The sequence below is a fragment of the Condylura cristata genome, unplaced genomic scaffold (assembly GCF_000260355.1).
Source record: "Condylura cristata isolate star-nosed mole 26May11 unplaced genomic scaffold, ConCri1.0 scaffold00039, whole genome shotgun sequence".
Lineage (NCBI taxonomy): Eukaryota > Metazoa > Chordata > Mammalia > Eulipotyphla > Talpidae > Condylura > Condylura cristata.
Genome location: NW_004567140.1, coordinates 1060185 through 1079875, shown reverse-complemented (window position 1 = coordinate 1079875; position 19691 = coordinate 1060185). Strand labels below are relative to the sequence as shown.

The following is a 19691-nucleotide window of genomic DNA, read 5'->3' as shown; positions in this document are numbered from 1 at the left end:
TGGGGGAAGTGGGGGACTGGAATGAGGGCTGGGGAGGGAAAGGGAGGAAAGAGGGTTCAGGGCCGGGGCTGGGGCCGGGGCTGCGGCTGCCTACAGGCAGAAACCTTAAGCACGGGGGAAAGGCTGTGAGGAAAAAGCCCGCCCTGCTACGCGGTCACGCCATAAGGCCCGAGGTTCAAAATTAATCCTTTTCACTAGATACCTGAGGAAAAATTATTCTAACCTACACCTGAGCCAACAAAAAGCTTGCAGCTTGTAAAGCTGGGCTGTTAACTTCCATGACTACAATCCCTTACATCTATGAAATAAGTGAAGCTGAAGAAAAAAAAAAGCTAAAAACTCCACACGTGTAGCCTTTCTGGAAGAGACAAAAACTACGCTTAGCAGGCTGCTTTCAATCTGATGCGTCGTCAGCGAGGTTAATCTCTGATTCGCTGTATTCTGTAGAACACAGTCCTAGAGGCGCCTTTTGCGCAGTCGCAGCTCTGTACAAATTGGGGCGCGGGGGAGTGGGCAGGGGCAAAATCAGCTGACGGGACCCACAGAAGGTCAGGTCCTCACAGGAAGCCTCCATCACTTTAATAAGAGCACGGGACCTCTAGCTTCAGCAGCCTCTGTAAAACAGTCCAGTCAGCTAATAAAATGCTTGAAGAAGAAAACACGAGTCTATTATGAGGAGAAATCTTTTGTCAGGGTCCCAGCAAATTAGACAGCATGTCGACGAGTAAAACTATTCTAGTCGGTCATACCTGTAACCTTTGGTTTGTTGTGACTGGATGAGCCTTTGTCCCCAACACCTCTTGACATAAAGGCAAGTTTGGGAGGCCTCCTTTCCTGGGTCACACTCTCTGAAACAGCAAACCAGGTTTCTTAAGATAAGAGCAAATCCTTACAGAAGAGAAGGTCAACCACCAAAATACTTCTTTCTAACAAAAAGCATTTGCACAGATGCTTGACAGACTCTTAAAGGCATCAAAAATACTGAAAGAGATGATGCCAAAAGAAAAACCCACCCTTGTACTTCAAAACACAGTTCCCACAGTGCACCCCCAAAACAACTCAGAACAGTGCCTTAACTTCTTGAAAATGTAATCTCTTTTAGTCGTTTGTATTTCATGTGCTAAAATATGACAAAGCGAGCTTCGGTCCGTTTTGTGCAGCATTTCCCAAATCGGCATTCCCAAAACATTGTGTGTGTTACCATGTTCCAAGCTCTCATACTTCCAGAAGATGCTGAGATGAACAAGATAAACAGGACTTTTCACTGCACAGCACCAGAGTTTTATGTGCTGATGTGCACTGAGAGACTCTCAAAGAGGGTAAAGTGAGCTTACTTGATAATGTTTGTTGTGCCACTCTACTTAGTATACCAGATTAATGTATTTCATGCACACAGTTTGGAAAAAGTCTGGTGAGGAATGCTATCATTTTTCTAAAAAACACATTGTAAAGAACATCAGTGGGTACACAGACAAATAGGAAAAACAAAATTGTGCAAAAGTGATGCACAAAGTCGGAAGCAAGAAGCAAGTATCAATAATACTTTTGAAAAAAAAGCACTCAAAACTTCTTTTTGAAATACAAGTGTAATAAATTTCACAAACTTGTTTTTGACCCAAAGACAGCTCAAAACTTTAAGGGCCAGTAATTTCCCTAAGACACTCATCAAACAAATGCAGAACATCAGTCTCAAAAGGGCCCCCCTAAAAAGTAACAGTGTCCAACATGACACTGAGGAGTCAGGCCTGATAAGCTGTTAAACAGACCACAGTTGGGATTTTTAAGAACAAAGGGGACTGAGGGGAATAGGAGCATTTTTATATTTCAAACATAGGTCATTTTTTAAAAAGGAAATACTGAATGTATTATATATGAATGATGTTTGGCAGCTTTTACCCAACTTGATAAAGAAGGGGACTACTATTAAGATCTCAGAATATGACCAACTGGAATATTATCTTAATTAAAAAATTATGCCAATTAACCAAATTATGATGTTACCGTTCAGGTGTTTCCAAATGTCGCATATGAGAGCTACTGTGGAAAATAAAACTTCTTAGTCACTGGCAAAAGTTCCCAAATTATAACATAAAAATTGACTAAAGAAAATAATTTCTACTATTAACTGTAATTAAATGCAAATACAGCCATTTTCAAAAGATACTGACATGTTTGCCACAATCTATACACATTAGTCAGTGCCAATTATAACAAAGGCAGCAGGGTCTTAGTTAACTAAGGCAGTCTGAGGAGTGGGAGGTGACAGGCAAGGGGTCAAGGTGCTGCTCATGCCAGGAAGGGTCCCAACGACTGGGGACATGGATGCACTGCAGCTGGAGACCGTGGTTACCTTCTGCCAACAGACTTTATGGTGACAGTGAAAGGGGCTCAAATGTCAATCCTGTGGATTAGGACACTCCTACAGATTTCTTCTGTAAGGGGTCACACAACACATCTAACTCACCTTGCAATAATCATATAACAAACCTATCTTATTTCTTTGTCATAACCCTGTTCATGGCCTAAAACTACCTTAAGTGAATTTTAAGAGCTTACCATCTCAAGAAAGATTAAGTATGAGAAAGTGAACATCAGTAAGGAATAAATTCAGCAGTCAATATTGTGAGATTAAAATAATCTTGGTTACTGATTAATAATGATCATTATTAAGCTGAGATATTAAAAGGGATAGTATGATGGCACACCAAATGGCATGTATGGAATGTCCACAGCAGCCAGACTGATCATAACCAAAAGGTAGAAACCATTCTACTGGAAAATGGGTACACAAACTGTGGCCTGTTCATAGGATAGACTACCACATACTGATAAAAATAGGATAACTACTTAGACACATAACACCATGGACAATTTATTGGGTGACGGAAACAGACCAGAAATATTTATTATATACACACAGCAGGACTGCATTCCAAATACTAAAATTAGCAACTCATCCAATAATCTTATTTATTGGTTAAACCAGAAAAGTAAAAATATGTAAGAAAATCTTGGGTTGGAATTCATAACAATAAACTAGTGAACAATAACAAGAAATGTCTGTGAATTTGAATTAGAAATGCAGAAAAGAACAGAAATCCAAGAAAATAGATTAGCAGATACACTCAACTGATTGTTTACAAAAGTATAATAAAAACAAAAGTGGTAAAGCAATTAGGCATCTATTGTTATATATAAAAAAGAACTTCTGTACATAAGCCTCACACCTTATAAAACTTAACTCAAAATGAATCAGGGACTTCATTGTAAAATTAAAAACTAAGAAACTTTTGAAGACTGGGAGAATGAAGATTAAAGACCAGATCTCTCCTAAGTTGCTGGTGGGAATGTAAAATGTCCAGCCACTTTGGGAAATGGTCAGCAGTTCTACAAATAGTTAAATATTCACTTAACAAGTGGCCTAGAAATTTCATTCCCAAGCATAAACCCAAGAGAACTGAAAACATATACCCACAAAAACTTGAACGTGCATATCAGCATTTTTCGTAATAGTCAAAATCTAGACACAATACAAAACCCATCAACAGATGAGTGAGTAAAAAAACCCAAAGTTATACAAGGGAGTGTTACTCAGCCATAAAACTGAAGTACTGCCTCATGCTATGTAGCAGGCATGAACCTCGACTATAGCAGTATCTATCAATAGCCTGGTTACCAATAGTGTACCCTAGTTTTATAGACTGTCACCTCTGGGGAAAAGTAATGGGTATAAGGGATTTCTTTGTTATTTCTACCAGTTACACATAAATTTAACATAACTTCAAATATTTTCAAACTATATATCTGATAAAGGATGACTTAAAAAATGAGTCAAAAGAATCCAAATAGGGAAAGAAGTAAAACTGTTTTTATTTGCAGATTTACATGGAAAACCCTAAAAAATGAGTCAATAAAAATCTGGCGAAAGGTTTCCATAAGTTGCCATGATCTTCTGTGATCTTCAACCATGCAAGGTGACAAATAAGCCTATGAAGTATATATATGGTCTCATACTATAGGGAGTGAGCAGTAAAGAAGACTAAGTCAGAAAAAAGAGTATCCTTGGTTACTCCATTTATATATAATTATAGAAAATGTGAACAAATGTATACTGACTCAGGAGGGCCTGGAAGTGTTCAGGGGAAGTGGGGGGCACAAGGAGAGGGGTCTCAGAGACACGCCCAGGTGACAGCAGTCCCATGACTGCATGTATATGTTAAGCCACTTCACATCACATGCTTTAAAGATCTACAATTTATTGTATGTCGATTATATACTGTAGCATGCAACTGGCTGGGATTAAAAATTCCATCCTAATCTCACCCGCTGACCAACTACTTCTGAAAATTTTATTTAAACAATGGAAATATTAATTTTGTCCTACAAATGAAGGTAATTGGCAAGGAAGAAAAACTAAGGAACTAAAGGAGACACTAATACTCTTTTCTCCTCTCAAGAAAAGGATGCTAATGAAGACATAAAACATAAATGAAGACTTCATCAAAATTAATGTTCATTTTGACAACTTCAATTTTTTTAAAATCTATTTGGGAGCTTTATTTTGTTGGCAAGGAAGTATAATTTGTGTATTATGTTATAAGAGCTGGTATCAGTCTTAATTATCTCCTATTCAGGATTTATGAAAATCAAGCTTTAATGAAAAAGAAATATTTTCCTCCTTCCTCATGACTCTGGAAAGCCAGTAGTACTGTGATTATGGTGGCCAGAGAGCTGTAAGATCAAGTGTGCCTGATAAATGCTTCAAGGAGGTTCTCTATATTGTAATCCTATATCACTATTTAAATTAAATATAATTGTAAGTGTTTTTGAAGGTAAATACTATGAAAGAATTCCTTGTCGGATTATATATATCACAGGAAAAACAGAAATGGCAGCCTTTTCCTTTTCTTTTTAATTATTATATTATTTTTTATTACAGTAACAATGTCTTACAATACTGGATTTAATATGGAGTGCAAGTTCGCACTTTTTCAGAGGTTTATAACAGGACCACCACCAAGTCACCCATAACCCTCACCACAGTCCACAGGCACCCCCTCACTTCCTTCTTCTCATCCTCCCAATCTTTTCTTTTTTTAGTGCCACCATAGAAACCAAGATCATTTACATTTGAAACCAAACTGAGATACAGAAAAAATATACAGATAGAAACACAAATCTAGTGTTTGGGAGAAGAAAGCATCTCAAAGGTTATATAGCAAAGTGAGAAAAACACAATTATACATAAGCCAAATTCATATCTCAGGTAACTTTTTCTTTCTTAAATTATCACAGTAGATAAATGATTTTCCTGGTACCCAGTTACTCAATATAATGAATTATATTCAGTAAAATTCAAAGAATTTTAATTCTAGTAGGTTAAAATGGATGTGTATGCCAGTAAAGTTAGGAGTTTTCAAAAATGCCCTTTGGAATTTTCCCCAAAAGATGAAAAAGAAAACTCAAATATTAGATTTGGTTTAAAAAATACAAAAAAGAAAAACAAGTTAAATTGTATTTATCTATGTGATCTAGAGAAATCCACAATATGAGCACCAAGCATTTTACTACATAAAAAGTATATGAAGAATGAGAGAAAATTCATTTTTACAAGGGAGTCCCCTTAGCTATAGAAAATTCATTTTTACAAGGGAGTCCCCTTAGCTATCGAGCAAGTTAACACTGCTAAATTAGCATGACTGACAGAATTAAGACAGAGATTCTCAACCTCAGCTATACTGACTTTTGGACAATTTCTACTTGTCAGCATCTGGCCTCTGAATTTAACCCCCCCCCCAAAAAAAAATCAACTAAACACAAAAAAGTAAAGCAGAAAAATTGGAAAATGCTGTATGGCTTATAAAAAAACAAAGAGCAAAATGATGGATACAAGTCCTTTCTTATAATCACTTTAAATGTAATTGCATTAAACTCTCCCATCAAAAAATGGAGATTGGCAGAACAGATAAAAGCACATGCAGCCATTCTGTGCACTGGAGAGTCACCTTAGCCAAAGACATAAAGAGAACGCAAGTGAAAGGAAGAAGACAGGTGTCTCCAGTAAGTGGTAAGCAATATTATAACCACTCGAGGTGATATCAGCCAAAAGACAGGAAGAACCCAAGTTTCCATCAGGAATTAAAGGGATACACAAAATGAGGGATAGTCACACAACGGACTAAAGAGGTATGAAGTCCTGATAGGCTACAATATGGCACACGGTTTCCGAGGTAAAACATCCAGAATAGACATAAAGTAGATCAGCAGTTCCTTAGGAGTAAGAAGGATAAAGCAATAGTGAAGTGAAAATTAGAAGGCTTCTGAGGTAATGAAAATGTTCTTCAACTATAGAAATGGTTGCACATACCTGCAAATACACTAAAATACACTGACTTACTTGTACTTTTGAGTGAATTACATGGCATATACACTAGGTCTCAATACAACTCCATTTGTAAAAAATGCAATTTTATTTCTACATATCATGAAAAACTTAAAATGTTTTCACTTTTAATGTAGCAGAATATATACAATAGAGAAAATAAAAAACTTTACTAAAAGATTTAACTAATTGAAACATATTCAAAATTTCAATATAATGACAGTTGTCCTTAAATTGTTCTACAGATTCCAGTCAAAATCCCAATGGACCTCTAATATTTAAGATGCAGACTGCTAAATTTGCAGTAAAGAGTGGAGGGCCAGGAAAAATCAAGATACTCTTTAAAATAAAGAACGGGAAGGGAAATGTAATTACACAACGTTAACACTTTGGAAGTTATACTGATGATTGCCTAGAGAGCTTAGAGAGGAAAACACAAAGCCTAGAAAGTGATCCACCTACACCTGTTGGAACTTGATTTATACAGAACAAGTCTTGTAGCTCACATCTCAAATCCTACACAATCAAATGTGGGTGGCTTAGACTTACATGGGAAAGAAACCTATGAGACTTAAAAGACAGGGTAGAATAGAAGGAAAATGCAGAAGGCCAGTGAGATTGGACTAGTGCCAATGTTAAACCATAAAAAATCACTAAAAATAATGCAGTTCTGAAGCATAAGCAGATAAGAATAGCACATCCAGAATATCCCCAAATGCATGTAAATTGATATGAAGAAAGTGGCATCTCAAACAAGAAGGAAAAAGATGGACTTTTTCATAAATAATGCTGGGACAACTGGGTAACTTCAGGGGACAGGCAACTTAATAAGATCCATGTTTCCCATCATCCACCACATAAAATACAAATGGATCAAAGATCTATAAAGAAAATAAAGCCACAGGATTATTAGAAGAAAACATGGAGAAATTCCCTTTATAGCCTTGAAGTGATTCAAAGTTCAGATGTCAATAAACAAAATTCATAAATTCTACCATATAAAAATTTAAAATCCTGCATGGCAAAAGAAAAAAAAGTCCTAAAGCAAAGACAAAAGACATTACCCCCAAGTGTGAAGCCTTACACAAAGGACAGGTGTGGAATGACTCCCTTGTTCCACCTGCTGTAGCCACCGGGAATTCCTGGCTCTTCAAACTGGCCAAGTTAGCAGCAGCCTCTACGCTCCTGCAGAATCCATAGGGCTCTGCCCCAAGTTTCCTTTATGTCAAAAGCTCAAATGTCAGCATTGGGGGCTCCTGGGATTACTTTCCACACAATGGAAAAGGCCCACTGCCCAGCCCAGCATGCCCACGCCCGGTTTCATCTTTCATCTCATCACCATTTAATTGACATTATATATTAAGTACGTTGTCTGTCTCCACTCACTACAATGAGAACTCCCCGTGGGAAAAGTTTTTATCTGTTTTGCTTTCTTCATCATCCTCAACACCTAAAACAGCCTAAGTAAAGGCTTACCCATGTTTAAATGAAGAAACAACCTTTCACAAAACTACTTCTGGAACAATAGCATTTATTGAAATATTAAAGTCTTTCAATTTATCAAATTATAAGTTACTTCCATCAACGGCATGAAAAGGCATCCCTAGGTAAAATATCATCATCGTGTATGCTTTCCCCAAAATGTAAACTATTTGTTTTCAAAGGCAAACAGAGAGACAGTTAGGAACCCAATTTATAAGAAATTAAAAACTAGGTTTTAAAAAATCAAGAACAAATGTCAGACTTTATAAAGTAAAACTGAAAATGATTTGAATCCCACACATCCATCTAAATCAATGTACTCTGCTATGAAGCTAAACTGAAGTAGAGAGAAGGTCCTAACTCAGCAAAACAAGCATTTATTACTTGCCAGCCAAGACAGAGACTGCAGGCCAAAGGGTGCAGCCTAGAAGAAACCCCAGGGGTCACCTAGAATCAATTCCTTTCTTTTACACAAGAAAGAAACTGAGGACCTGAAAGGACCTGTGGAAAACTCAAAAGTGTCCTATGTCAAAATTAGCAAGAATGGAAAAACACTGGAAGCAAAAGAGGAGAAAAGAAAAACATTTTGTTCAGTTGTGATTCTTGCTATAGTAAAATTCAGCTTTTATAGAGTTAGAGACAAAATACATCTCCATGGAAACAATGTTCCCAAGCATACGTGTGAGGCTGGGAAGTATGTTTTCTATGCAGGTCTTCACATCCTAAGAATACACACAGGTTGAGGGGGAGGAGGTGCTGAAAAGAGCAGTTGGTCAGGCTGGTCTGGACTTGAATTGTAGCTTCACCTCTCACTGACCCTGGCTAATCTCAGCCCTCTCCAACTACAGGCTTTATCAGTGAAATGGAGATAATTAATCAAGATTTACATTATATGTTTGGCAAGAATGTGAAAAAGTACAAGATATCTTATTCAGGGCCTCCTACATTCGTGGCTACAGACACAGACTTTTCATTTCTTTTATGGTTACCATTTTGTTAACCGACCAGCCAATGAGTGGGACTGCAATGAGCAGGCAGAAGGCACTGCCCACATTGCTGGCAACAGGGACTGGGCAAGTACTTGACTACAGCCGTCAGGTGTTTACTTGTTTGAGGTAAAATAAAAGGTTGCTTAAGACTTCAGGATGTAGAAGTGAGTGATCAGTTCTGACTGATCGATTATACTATATCCAAAGCGCCACCCATCAGGAACCCTCTCCACAGTCTCTGTGATTACATTAGATGACCAACTTTTGCTCCAGAGCTTCCAGATTACACCATGGTCTCACTCAAACAGGTGGCAGTTTCTTGCATTTTCTGACCCTCTATTCAGAAAGGATTTTTCCCCTCCTTATAGAAGACAGGTGAATTAAAAAAAAAAAAAAAGTAATGATGTAAAAATGCCACCCCACACTCACATACTTTAGGGTGAAAAATTGTTCTCATTTGGGGGTAAGAAGGGAGATTCCAGCAAAATTTAGTAACAATTCATAATCTAAAAGTCAAGTTCCAACAATGCACCTAGAAGCTGATATTTACACACAGAGAGACATTCTAGAAATGGCCTATTAACAGAGAACACCAAAAGAAAACATACCTGGGATGATATCATTGATATGCAAGAGAACTGTACTTTCAACACTTGCAAAGCTGCAAAGCTGTACTCCATCAAATCTTCCATCCCAGTTGCCAATAGGATTATCCTAGAAATTAACAGAATAAACTTTAAAACATTTGTCAATAAAATGTAAACACTAAAGTCTTTATTTTCCATAAAAGGATCCTATTAAACATTTACATGGTAAATTTTAACTTTTCCTAAAAGAAAAAAGGCTGTACTGGTATCACTGCCACAGTAATAGGGTTTTTTATAAGTTTTTTTGTTGTTCATTTGATTTTTTGGGTTTGTTTGGGGGCTTAAAAATATAAAGATCCAAGCACAATCAAGTAAACCCATAGATGAACAAGAAATCAAAAGTATTTCACATTTTATGAATCAAGAAAGACATAGAGGCTACAGTAATATAAGCCTCACCATATTATTTTACCCAGAAATCTGCCTCAAGTTAATTCTAGCTTGCGCTCATCACTCTTTCACATTCATCGAGCATGTAGACATTCAATCTGCACTTGTATATGCCTCTGTTCATACCAAGTCTATTTTTTCATTGTTCTTTTGGTCACTTTACAGGCATGTACAAATTTCCTCCAACATGAAGTTTTTCTATGTAATTCTTTTACATTCTAGCCTAACAGCCACCAGTCCCAGCTCATGGAGCAAGTTAAGAGATGGGTCAGTCTGACAACTACCCTGAGCACCAGTGTGTACCACATGCTACATGTCTTTGGGAATGAAAAGAGATGAACAATAAATACTGTTTGCCAGAACTCTCCTCTCGAGAAGTGGTCTACAGGGGCTTGGAATGAAGGCAGCAGAAGTGGGGAGAGGTGGCCTGCTGTCCAGGCAACCTGCCCCAAGTGCATGAGGAGACTTGGAGGCTGCGATCAAAGGAAGGAAAGGCCAAAAGGCTCTGCCAGGTCTGAGCATCAACCCAAGGGACCCAGCAGGGGAGACTAAACCCCAGTCACAGTGCCCGCACAGTGCCAACCTTCTCTCAGCAGTGTCTCCTCCAAATAACACTGAATTCTAAAGAAAAATAGTGTGAAGGTGAGCTTCATCGTAAGCTATTCTAAGGGACCCACAAGCTTTACTCTGGCTCTGGCTTTTCACATGGTAAATGTTCTGTAAATGTTTGCCTAAACATAGCCATGTTTGTCTAACTGATGGGTGGCAAATAGAAATCCTAGAATTTCCAAACACAGGATGACAAATTTTTGCTAGAACATCCATACCCTACTAACCAAAAAATATACTCACGTAGATAAAAATAATCACTAAAAACATCATGAGTGCAAAGATCTGTTACTCACATCCTCTCTAGTGTTTAATAATTCTGAGTTTTCTTTACACCTAACAAATTCTTGTCCATTCTTCCAGTGTAAGATAAAATGTTCTCAGGCTTTTTCTCTCTTAACCATCCAACCTGCCCTGTTCTACACCTTATTAACAAAAATGGTAAGATAATATTTAAGATAATATTCAAACCGAAGAGCGAATATTGCCTGATTCTACTTATAGGAGGTGCCTAGAATCAGCAGGCACAGAAAGCGGGGAGCAAGGAATTGGGAGTGACAGCTTCAGCTGGAGATATTGGAAATAGCTGTGGAGATGGCCGGGGTGACGGGCGCTGAACAATGGGCATGCAGTGAGTGCCACCGAACTGGACACTGACAATGATTAAATGATAAACTTTTAAAGGGATCAATTTTATGTTGTATATACTCATTTTACTACTATAAAAAGTTGGACTTACATCCTAAAAAAATTACCCTAATTTACTCCTCTAAACCAATATGTTTTTTTTCTCTTTAGCTATGTTCCATAAATGACTTTTGTACTACTCAGATAAAAGTCAATAAAGTTTTGCAAAATATTATAAAAAGAAAAAAAGATTATCAAAAAAAAAAACAGATTACAAAAAGAAAAACAGATTATTCATTTCAAAAATAAGACATTAATATTTGGGGACCTTTTTTTCTGGTTTCTTTGCAATTATAAAAAGACAAACTTAAAGACTGAAAACAATGGGAAAAAAGAGTAATTATATTTCCTGTATCTTGAGTCCTGTCTCATAGCAATGTTGCTTTACAAAAAAGAATTTAGAGTATGTTCTTTAAACTACTTGAAGGTAGTCCATTTTAAAATATTCAAGACGTGTTTAATCTATACCCAAATTGATCAGAAAACTAACAGCTGCCTATCTTAACAAAGATAAGAGAACCCGAAAGTCTCTTACCATATCCACACCAACAAAATATCCCAAGCTTTCTTTCCCAGGCAAAACATCACAGAATATAACTGTTCCAGATTCTATAGTTTCTCCAAGCTTCAAAGAAACTCTGGAGTTTATTTCCAGAGGGGGAAGCTCAGCCTGCATGGTGTCCACTGGGCCTGCATAGTCACTCTCCAGCCCATTATCATCATCTTCTATGAGTTCCAGCTTGTCGAGAGCAACGAATACCCCACAGTCTTCTTCACACTGGAAAAGCTGTTTTCCTTGGTAGATTCCATCTGTGAAGCCTTGGCCACGACCTTCTTCCTAGTTTTTAAGAGAGAGAAGATAAAATGAAAGACAGACACAAGAAAGATGGTCCAGAATAAAAGGGATCACCCTGGAGATTTCGGGGAGGATCAGTGGAAAAATTCTAAGTGACACACACAAGAACTGCAATGATTGGTGACTGCTGTTGGTTTTAGGGTTTTTTAAACCAGGAAGAAACTGTATCTGATGCTGAAGTAAAATTACTTGATCATTTCAAGTCATCATTAGCTTGTAAGAAGTGGGAATGGATGTTACATTGTGATTTAAACAATAATTTTATTATAAGAAAAATTTACTTTAACGGTAACATTAGCTTTCATGATGGAGCACTGTGTGCCAGCCACTGCCCTCAATTCTGAGTCAAGAAATCACAAAAACACTGTCAGTTGTGTACGCGTCACCATTTTACTGACGGACAAGCAGACCCGGAGAAGTCAAGGAGCCTGGCTAAGGCGCGTGGCAAGCCAGCTGTACACAGTAGCACAGGATTCCGACCTCCAATTGTTCTACAGTCATTGCTTTAAAAATCAAATCATGGAAACAAGGCATGGAATTCTGCTTGAAAGAATATCAAGACATAACCCTTTTAAGTTCCAGAGAAATTTATGAGAGTGATCAGTTTTATTTTTAGCAGAACTATTCTAAGAGAATTTTTGTATATAATATTGGGTCAACTAGAAGCAAGTTTAGATTATGGCAACTCATTAAAAAAAATCATAAACCCAAATTGTCACTATGAAAAACTGAGAAACCTCAGTTTATAGGTGACAGTATCTTTTTTTTTTTTAAGATTTATTTATTTATGGATAAGAGGTACAGGCCAGAGGTGCAGGGGCTGTGAGAGGATTCATCAGAGACAGTGTGGGGAGCAGAACAGGCTGACTGACGAAGTACAATGCTGAGGGGAGCAGCAGGCGGGTCAGGAGAGGTCTGCCGTGCCATGTGGGTCACGTGACCTCTGGGGGGGGGGGTCAGACTCGCATTCAGATGGCTGCAGCTAGCTTGAAGTGCTGCATTCTAACCCGTTGCGCCACCAGGGAGGGCCCACAGCATCTTAATTTATCATTAGAAAGTAAATCCTAAGGAGAATGAATATTAAAAATCCAGGCGATTTCTGGGATGATTTATTTTGTATTTATTTTGTATTTAACAAATCACAGGTGCAATTTGTGCCTAGAAAAAATGAGCGCACGCACACATACACACACACACAGAGTGCACTAAGATGGTTTATCAAACTTACCAGTAATTCTACTCCAAAGAATATTCCCGAAACTGTCCTCTCAGCTAATAAGGGTCCTCTGAAGCGCACAACTCCAGGAAATTTTTCTTCCCCAGATCTCAGTTGCACTTTCACAGGGCAGCCCACATCTATTTGCAGGCCTTTACTTAGCCTGTTTCTGTTTTTAAACAGGCTGAACCTTTCTTCACAATTGGTAATTGCCAAAAGTAACTCTGTGAATTTTTCATTTATTTCTACCACATCCTTTTCATCAACAAAAAGTACAGCATGTGGTTGCTCTAGGATTTTTAGTCCAATCTGATTTTTCTTGCCTTTTGCAGAAGGAATCCTCGAATGCCCCACAGACCGGTCTTGGATATACTGTCCTATACTTCCCTTTGGCACTTTAAGAAGCTTTTGGGTCTGTTTGTCTGTCACACTGCATTCTTGAAGAAGCAAGTAAAAAATACGTTCTTCCCAGTAAGGTGAAGTGATTTTTTCTTGGCTCCATAAGCCTGAACTCATTGTGATATTAACGCCAGATATTAACTTAAAAAGAAGAGAACTAGTAAGTTTGTAGTAAAACTGCAAAAGGTAAATTCACTGGCAGTCCCAAAGCATGCTTTTAGCAATTTGGTGTCCATGCTGTAAAAAGACAGCAATCAAAATGCCTAGAGGACAAGCAAAAAGAAACTTTATGCTTCATTCCACATAAGTTAAAAGTAAGGTAAAGACTCTAAAAATCTCATTTAGATAATAAGACACACACTTTCAGAAATATCTAAAAGCATTAAAAGAACAGATACTTGTATTGACTGTCACTGTGGATATTTGATGAACGCAATCCAATCATAAAGGATCTCAAAGTACAAATTTTTGTTTCCGAGGCATTTTAACTTATAAAATCAAATATCTAATGAAAGACAACCTTATATACATATTCTGATATGTTTAAACTTTAAAAAGCAGCATTTTGAGCTCCCCTAATTTAAATGCATAAGCCACTATTCTGGGGCAAACACACATTTAAAAAGCTATTATTTCTGTCCATCAGCTAAGTAAAACAGTATCTATCATATTTATTACATTGAACATCACATCAATCAAAAGTCCATAAAACCACACCCTGAAACATCATAACTCATTTATCTACACACCACATTTTGATAATGCTACAATTTTGTCTGTTTCAATGCCTTAATCTTGTACATTTTGCCCTTTCATATTAATCACAGCTATCATTTAACTTCTTGTAATCATAATACTATAAATCTGATTATATCAAAGATGCCTTAAAATCAATTTTTAGCCATCAAAACTGGTACAATAGCACAAGGAAATGTAATTATGGCCCAGGACCAAATATGAAAAGTTTTTTATGCCACAACTTTATGTATGCTAGAGAGGAACACACAAAAGGCATTTCTTTTTGGTTTCAAGCTTCATTTAGAATTTTAACAAGACTACTCCTCTTTCACAAGTAGCCTTTTCAACCCTACTTTCATGTATTTGTCTTAATTCCACTTGCGGGCACTGTCAACTTCAGCACGAAAAGAATCAACTTATAGTGGCGGCTCTATAAGGCAGATTCTACCTGTGAATTCTTGGCACCATCTAAGTAAGACGCCTTAAGAGGGCTCCCCAAAGAGCTCACAACCTGTGAGTTTAGCTCTATTCCTTCAAAAATGAAATACTGCTATTTCTAACTAAAATTCCTTTAAAGGGTCAACTTTTTCAACATAGAAATAGTCTTACTTTTTCTTGACCTTTGAATTACTTCTGTGTGTATGTAAATTATTACCTGTGACTCTCAATAGGCAAAACTGTTTATTACTTTGTGAAAAGACTACATTGTTTTCTGAGTTCTGTGGCTGCTTTCTATATTTTTAAAGTCTCCAGTTTCCCCTTGCACTCAGCCATCTTCTGTGGTTTCCTGCAAGGACACATTTGACTTCTTTTCAGCCCTGGTTGCTTTCCAACCTATTTCCAGTAAGTTCTGAGAAGGCAGGTGAAAAGATATATGTGTTTGGAACACAATATAACATTAACCAAAAAAAAAAGAAATATAAAAAGCCTAAGCAGGTCTTTTGGGAGTAAACTGCATAGGCTTTATTGCACAGACAATATTTTGGTCACTCCCAAAGGCTAAAGTTGTAAAAAATCAACCTTTAAAACAATGAGCTGCTATTTAGCTCTTTTCAAAGTATTTAAATATTTTGGCCAAAAACAAAAACAAAAAACCCTACTTTAAGTACGACAACTCAATTTTTTGTAAAGAAATTATGGTTTAAAAAAAAAAGAAATTATGGTTTTAATTCTTAAAATTATAGTTTCACAAATTAAAATTAAGAACTTCCTTGAATCTTAATTGCTACCATATACCAACAAAATCAACAGTATTGGTTCTCTAATAATTAATGCCATAATTTAAAATAGTATCAATGACACATTACCAAGGCAAAACTAAATCACTCTACATTATATATTAGGACATTGTGTTTCAAGTGAATTTGATTACAAAAGTGTCTTTTTGCAAGTAATTGAAAAGATAGTGCATAGTAAAATCTGGTATAATTACTTTGGCTTATAAGGAGGTCAAAGGCAAAATAATAGAAGTTATCGAGGGTCATATTTTAAATCGGATTACACCAGGAACAGCAGCATTATCTCTACCCCATGTGAGAACAAGTGGGAGTGAGCTTGCACTCGGTAGCAGGATGGGCTGTGTTGGGCTGCGTTAGACGAGTGGAATAGTCCCACCAAAAGTGATAAAATATTTAAAAAGCATTATCCCAAACTAAAAGGACATGGCCCTTTCTCATTTAGAAGGAATACATTAAGAATGAATAGGTCTGGAACTAGCATAGGAAAAATTGACTCTCTTCACTGCAACTGATAGCTAGAGAGAGTTGACTGGGGAATTTTATAGTAAGATGATAAATGTGATGATCATTAATATCTCAATACACTGGCATTACAGCAGAAATACTTCAACAAAGAGACTTTCCTTCCACTGTGGATGCGAACAGAAAGCCCAGTCTTCCTTCACTAAGATAACAATTCAATTAAGTCTTAAGAATCCCAATCAATAAAAACTGACTCAACACTATAAGGCAAAGGTTTAAATCCCACTATTTGTGAGTTATTTATCAATCAAGAAGGGTGATAACTTGTTTAGTATTTTTGCAAAAGAACCATTGCATTAAACACTGAAAATTTAGGAATTGGTGGTTGCTCTCATTTGTGTTCTTTTTTTCTACTTGTTTAAAAATTGTCTTCAGTAGTATGCTTCACTCTGAGGGTAAATATGTGGCAACTCATTCATCTAAATACCACTGAACCTATTTCAGGCTGGCAAACTGGGTGATTACGAGTATCCTGATAATTACGAGTATCCTGATTACCAAAGAGTTGGAATACAGTAATCTATTTAACCCTAAACCCTATTCAACAGGAGGCTTTTCTTTTAAAACAATAGAGATGAGAGAAGAGAGAGTCACAAAGACTTGAAAATATATCTGAGTGTCTGAACTTGGTGATGGTCTTTCTGGATTCTGAAAAGGAGGATTTAATAGTATTAAAATAAATTGTTAGTACAGTTATATTAAACCAATAGGACTGCAAGGTGCAAATATTTATCTGATTGCTATCAATGCATCTTGAAAACAAGATGATGAAGAAATAAGCTTTAAACAAAAATATTAAAGATTAGAATTACCACATTCTAAAACATATAGTACAGATGAAGGTGTGATTGGCATAAAGTTGACAATGACTAGCTAATCTGGAAAGATACAACGTCATTTTGATTTTCAGGTTGTATACTGTTCAAAGAACCTCAATTAAAGAAAAAAGACAATCTAAAGAATGTTTTACATCTCCTCTGAGATTCCTAATTATCCTAAAAACCACAGAAGTCTATCTAAATCAGAATAAAAATTGCAATACTAAAATACAAAAGAAAGAAAGATGTCCAGGACTTTCCAAACACTTTTAAATAGCTAGAATAATTACCATTTTAATAATGATTGTCTTTCACCCAAAGAACATGTTATATTCCAAAGAAATACACAGATTCCATGACCAGAAGAAAAGTGAGTTTTAATTTTCCCCATAGACTAACTTGTAGAAGTACTCAGTCCCTCAAACAAGAGGGATTTATGAAGTCATAAATCTGCATGTTCATGTCAGGAGCAGAACACTGCTGCCTCACTAAAGCTAAAACTGGCCACTGCATCTCCAAACTGAGTTCACCAAATCCTTCATCTCTGTATTTCTGATGCTCAAAGCAGAGTGAGACAAATGGTTTGAAATGAATGATTTGGGTAACTCACGTGATAACAACAAAAGCCAAAATTCCATTTCCTCATTCTAATTGCCCCAGTGATGAAATGCTTCTTTCTCAAGAAGAAAGGAGAAAAGAAAGACACAGGAGATGGGAGTATTGATTGCTTTTTACCTCAAAACTGAACTAATCCTCTGGATAAGTAAAGTCAAGATCATTGTCTGCACCACTTCATCATTACATAGATAAGAAACTTTCTTGGTTTCAAAACAATTATAAAAACTTGTTTTGAAGTTCACATTGCCATGCCTGGTGCCTGTAAATTCCTTGTAACCAATGAAAATCCCTTAACAAATTTAAGATCAGAGTGTGAAAATTAGGAACAAAACACCAGTAGTTCGATGAACAGGATAATTACTCCTTTCTCTCATGTTAAAGACACCCTTAAATCAAATAAAATCAGTTTACGCATGCCAAGCCACAAGAAATCACGCCTGCTGCATGTCGCTTTACATAACAGGTGCCCTGTTTTTATCAGCTCTTGATAAAAGTTACCATTCAGAGGAAGGCTTTTTTGCAAGAATTTGCTGCAGAGCTTTAGAGAATGTTCTGGGTGTTATCAACATTCACAGTACATGAACTTCCACAAGAATTTCCAGCAAATCACTTTCTCCTAATGCTGTTCTACTTCAAATCCACCCACTAACCAGCCGGGAACTGGCAGGCTAAATTCTTAGAACCATTCAGTCTACTTGGGGCATGAGGGGGTGTGCAGAAAACCAACACTTGAATGAACACCCTCTGTAAAGGCCTGGATTTCTCTCTGGAAGCCTATGATTGCAAAAAGAACAATTTTATTAAGATCCCTATTAGCCCGAATTCAAATGTAAGGTTAAGTGAATGCGCCTTCACTGAGCTAAGGCTAAACTCAGTCTCCAGAGGGGCTGGGGACAGAATGAGGGCAGGAGTCACAGGGGCTGGAGACCGGAAGGTCTGATACCTGGAAGATGACCATCACCCTAAACATGCTAACACCACAGGGTGGAACAGTCAAGACGCCAACGACGTGAATAGCCGGGCAGCTGACCCACTGAGAACCAGCCCACAGCGCTACTTTCCTTCAAGCCTTCACGGTTTCCCCACGGATCATGAATAAGACAATAAAGAAAAATAAAAAGATGAAAGAATACCTTGTTTCAACAGAGCGCACGTTTCAACTAAAGAACTCCGGGTTGTTGTGTAAAACCTGTCTCACCCTGGAAAGGGGGAAACTGAAAGAAAAAGCAAAACACGTATTAACGAGGCCAGAACCCCGACTGCTCTTCCTGGACAGGAGCCACCGACACACTAAAATCGATCGATCCATCCGATTCCGCGTCAGATCACTACCCGGGGCTCCTGATGCCAACCAGGGCCTTGGGGAGCCAGCCAGAGGCCATGCCTCAGTTTCTCCCGCTGTAAATGAGGAGCCTGCAGAGGAGACGGTTGCCTGCGCAGCTCCCGCCCCAAGTTGCTCTCCTCTCCCGGGGTCGGGGCGGTGACCATCACGGTCCCACCACCAGGGCCGGGGAGTGGACAAGCCCCGGAGGTGGTGGAAAGCTGGGGCTGACGTCAGCGGGCTCGGCACCCCGCGGGCCCGGACGCCCCCCCCCCCCCCCCCCCCCCCCCCCGGTCTAGGCGACTAACGGGTCGGCGCCGAAGGCCCGACGGCGGCGGCAGCGGCGGCTCGAGCTCCCAGAGGCCGGGGACCGGCGCTTGAAGGTCCAGGGCCGTCCGCCGCTCGCCAGCTCGGTCGCCCGCCCGCTCACTCACCTCCGGCGGCCGGGCGATGCCTCCCGCCCGCGCAGTTAGCCGGCGCCTCCAGCCGGCCTGGAGCCCACTCCCACCGCCCTAATATTTACCTCCGACGCGCGGCCCCAGCGCAACCGAACCTGCTACCTGGGCCCGCCCCCACCTGCCCCGCCTCCGAGCCGCCCTGGGTGCGAGGGTGGGAGGGAGGGGCGGGCAACAGCCTTGGGAACCAATCGCAGCCCGAGATGCGTCCCTTGCGCACGCTCTGATTGGACCTCAGTGTGACAGTCCTTCCTCCAATGGCTGCCGTCCCGGAGCGTCCAGAAGGGACTTTCCGCTCTGTCAAGCTCGGTGGAGCCAAAGGGA

General features: G+C 38.5%; 1 protein-coding gene across 4 annotated transcripts in view; it reads right to left on the bottom strand.

Annotated features, from left to right (window-relative positions):
* The window catches only part of CYLD (cylindromatosis (turban tumor syndrome)), a 42947-nt gene extending 23484 nt beyond the window's left edge, over window positions 1–19463 (bottom strand). For 3 of the 4 annotated variants that reach the window (XM_012733195.1, XM_012733196.1, XM_004693563.2), the window contains exons 1-6: window positions 19347–19463; window positions 18725–18805; window positions 13271–13920; window positions 11722–12024; window positions 9462–9567; window positions 750–848 (exon numbers count right to left, since the gene is read on the bottom strand). In XM_012733195.1, the coding sequence (XP_012588649.1) occupies window positions 750–848; window positions 9462–9567; window positions 11722–12024; window positions 13271–13774 (1012 nt within the window). In that variant the 5' untranslated portion in view covers window positions 13775–13920; window positions 18725–18805; window positions 19347–19463. The remainder of the gene's footprint in view (window positions 1–749; window positions 849–9461; window positions 9568–11721; window positions 12025–13270; window positions 13921–18724; window positions 18806–19346) is intronic. The other variant, XM_012733197.1, reaches the window with a different exon arrangement.
* Window positions 19464–19691: the final 228 nt, after the last annotated feature.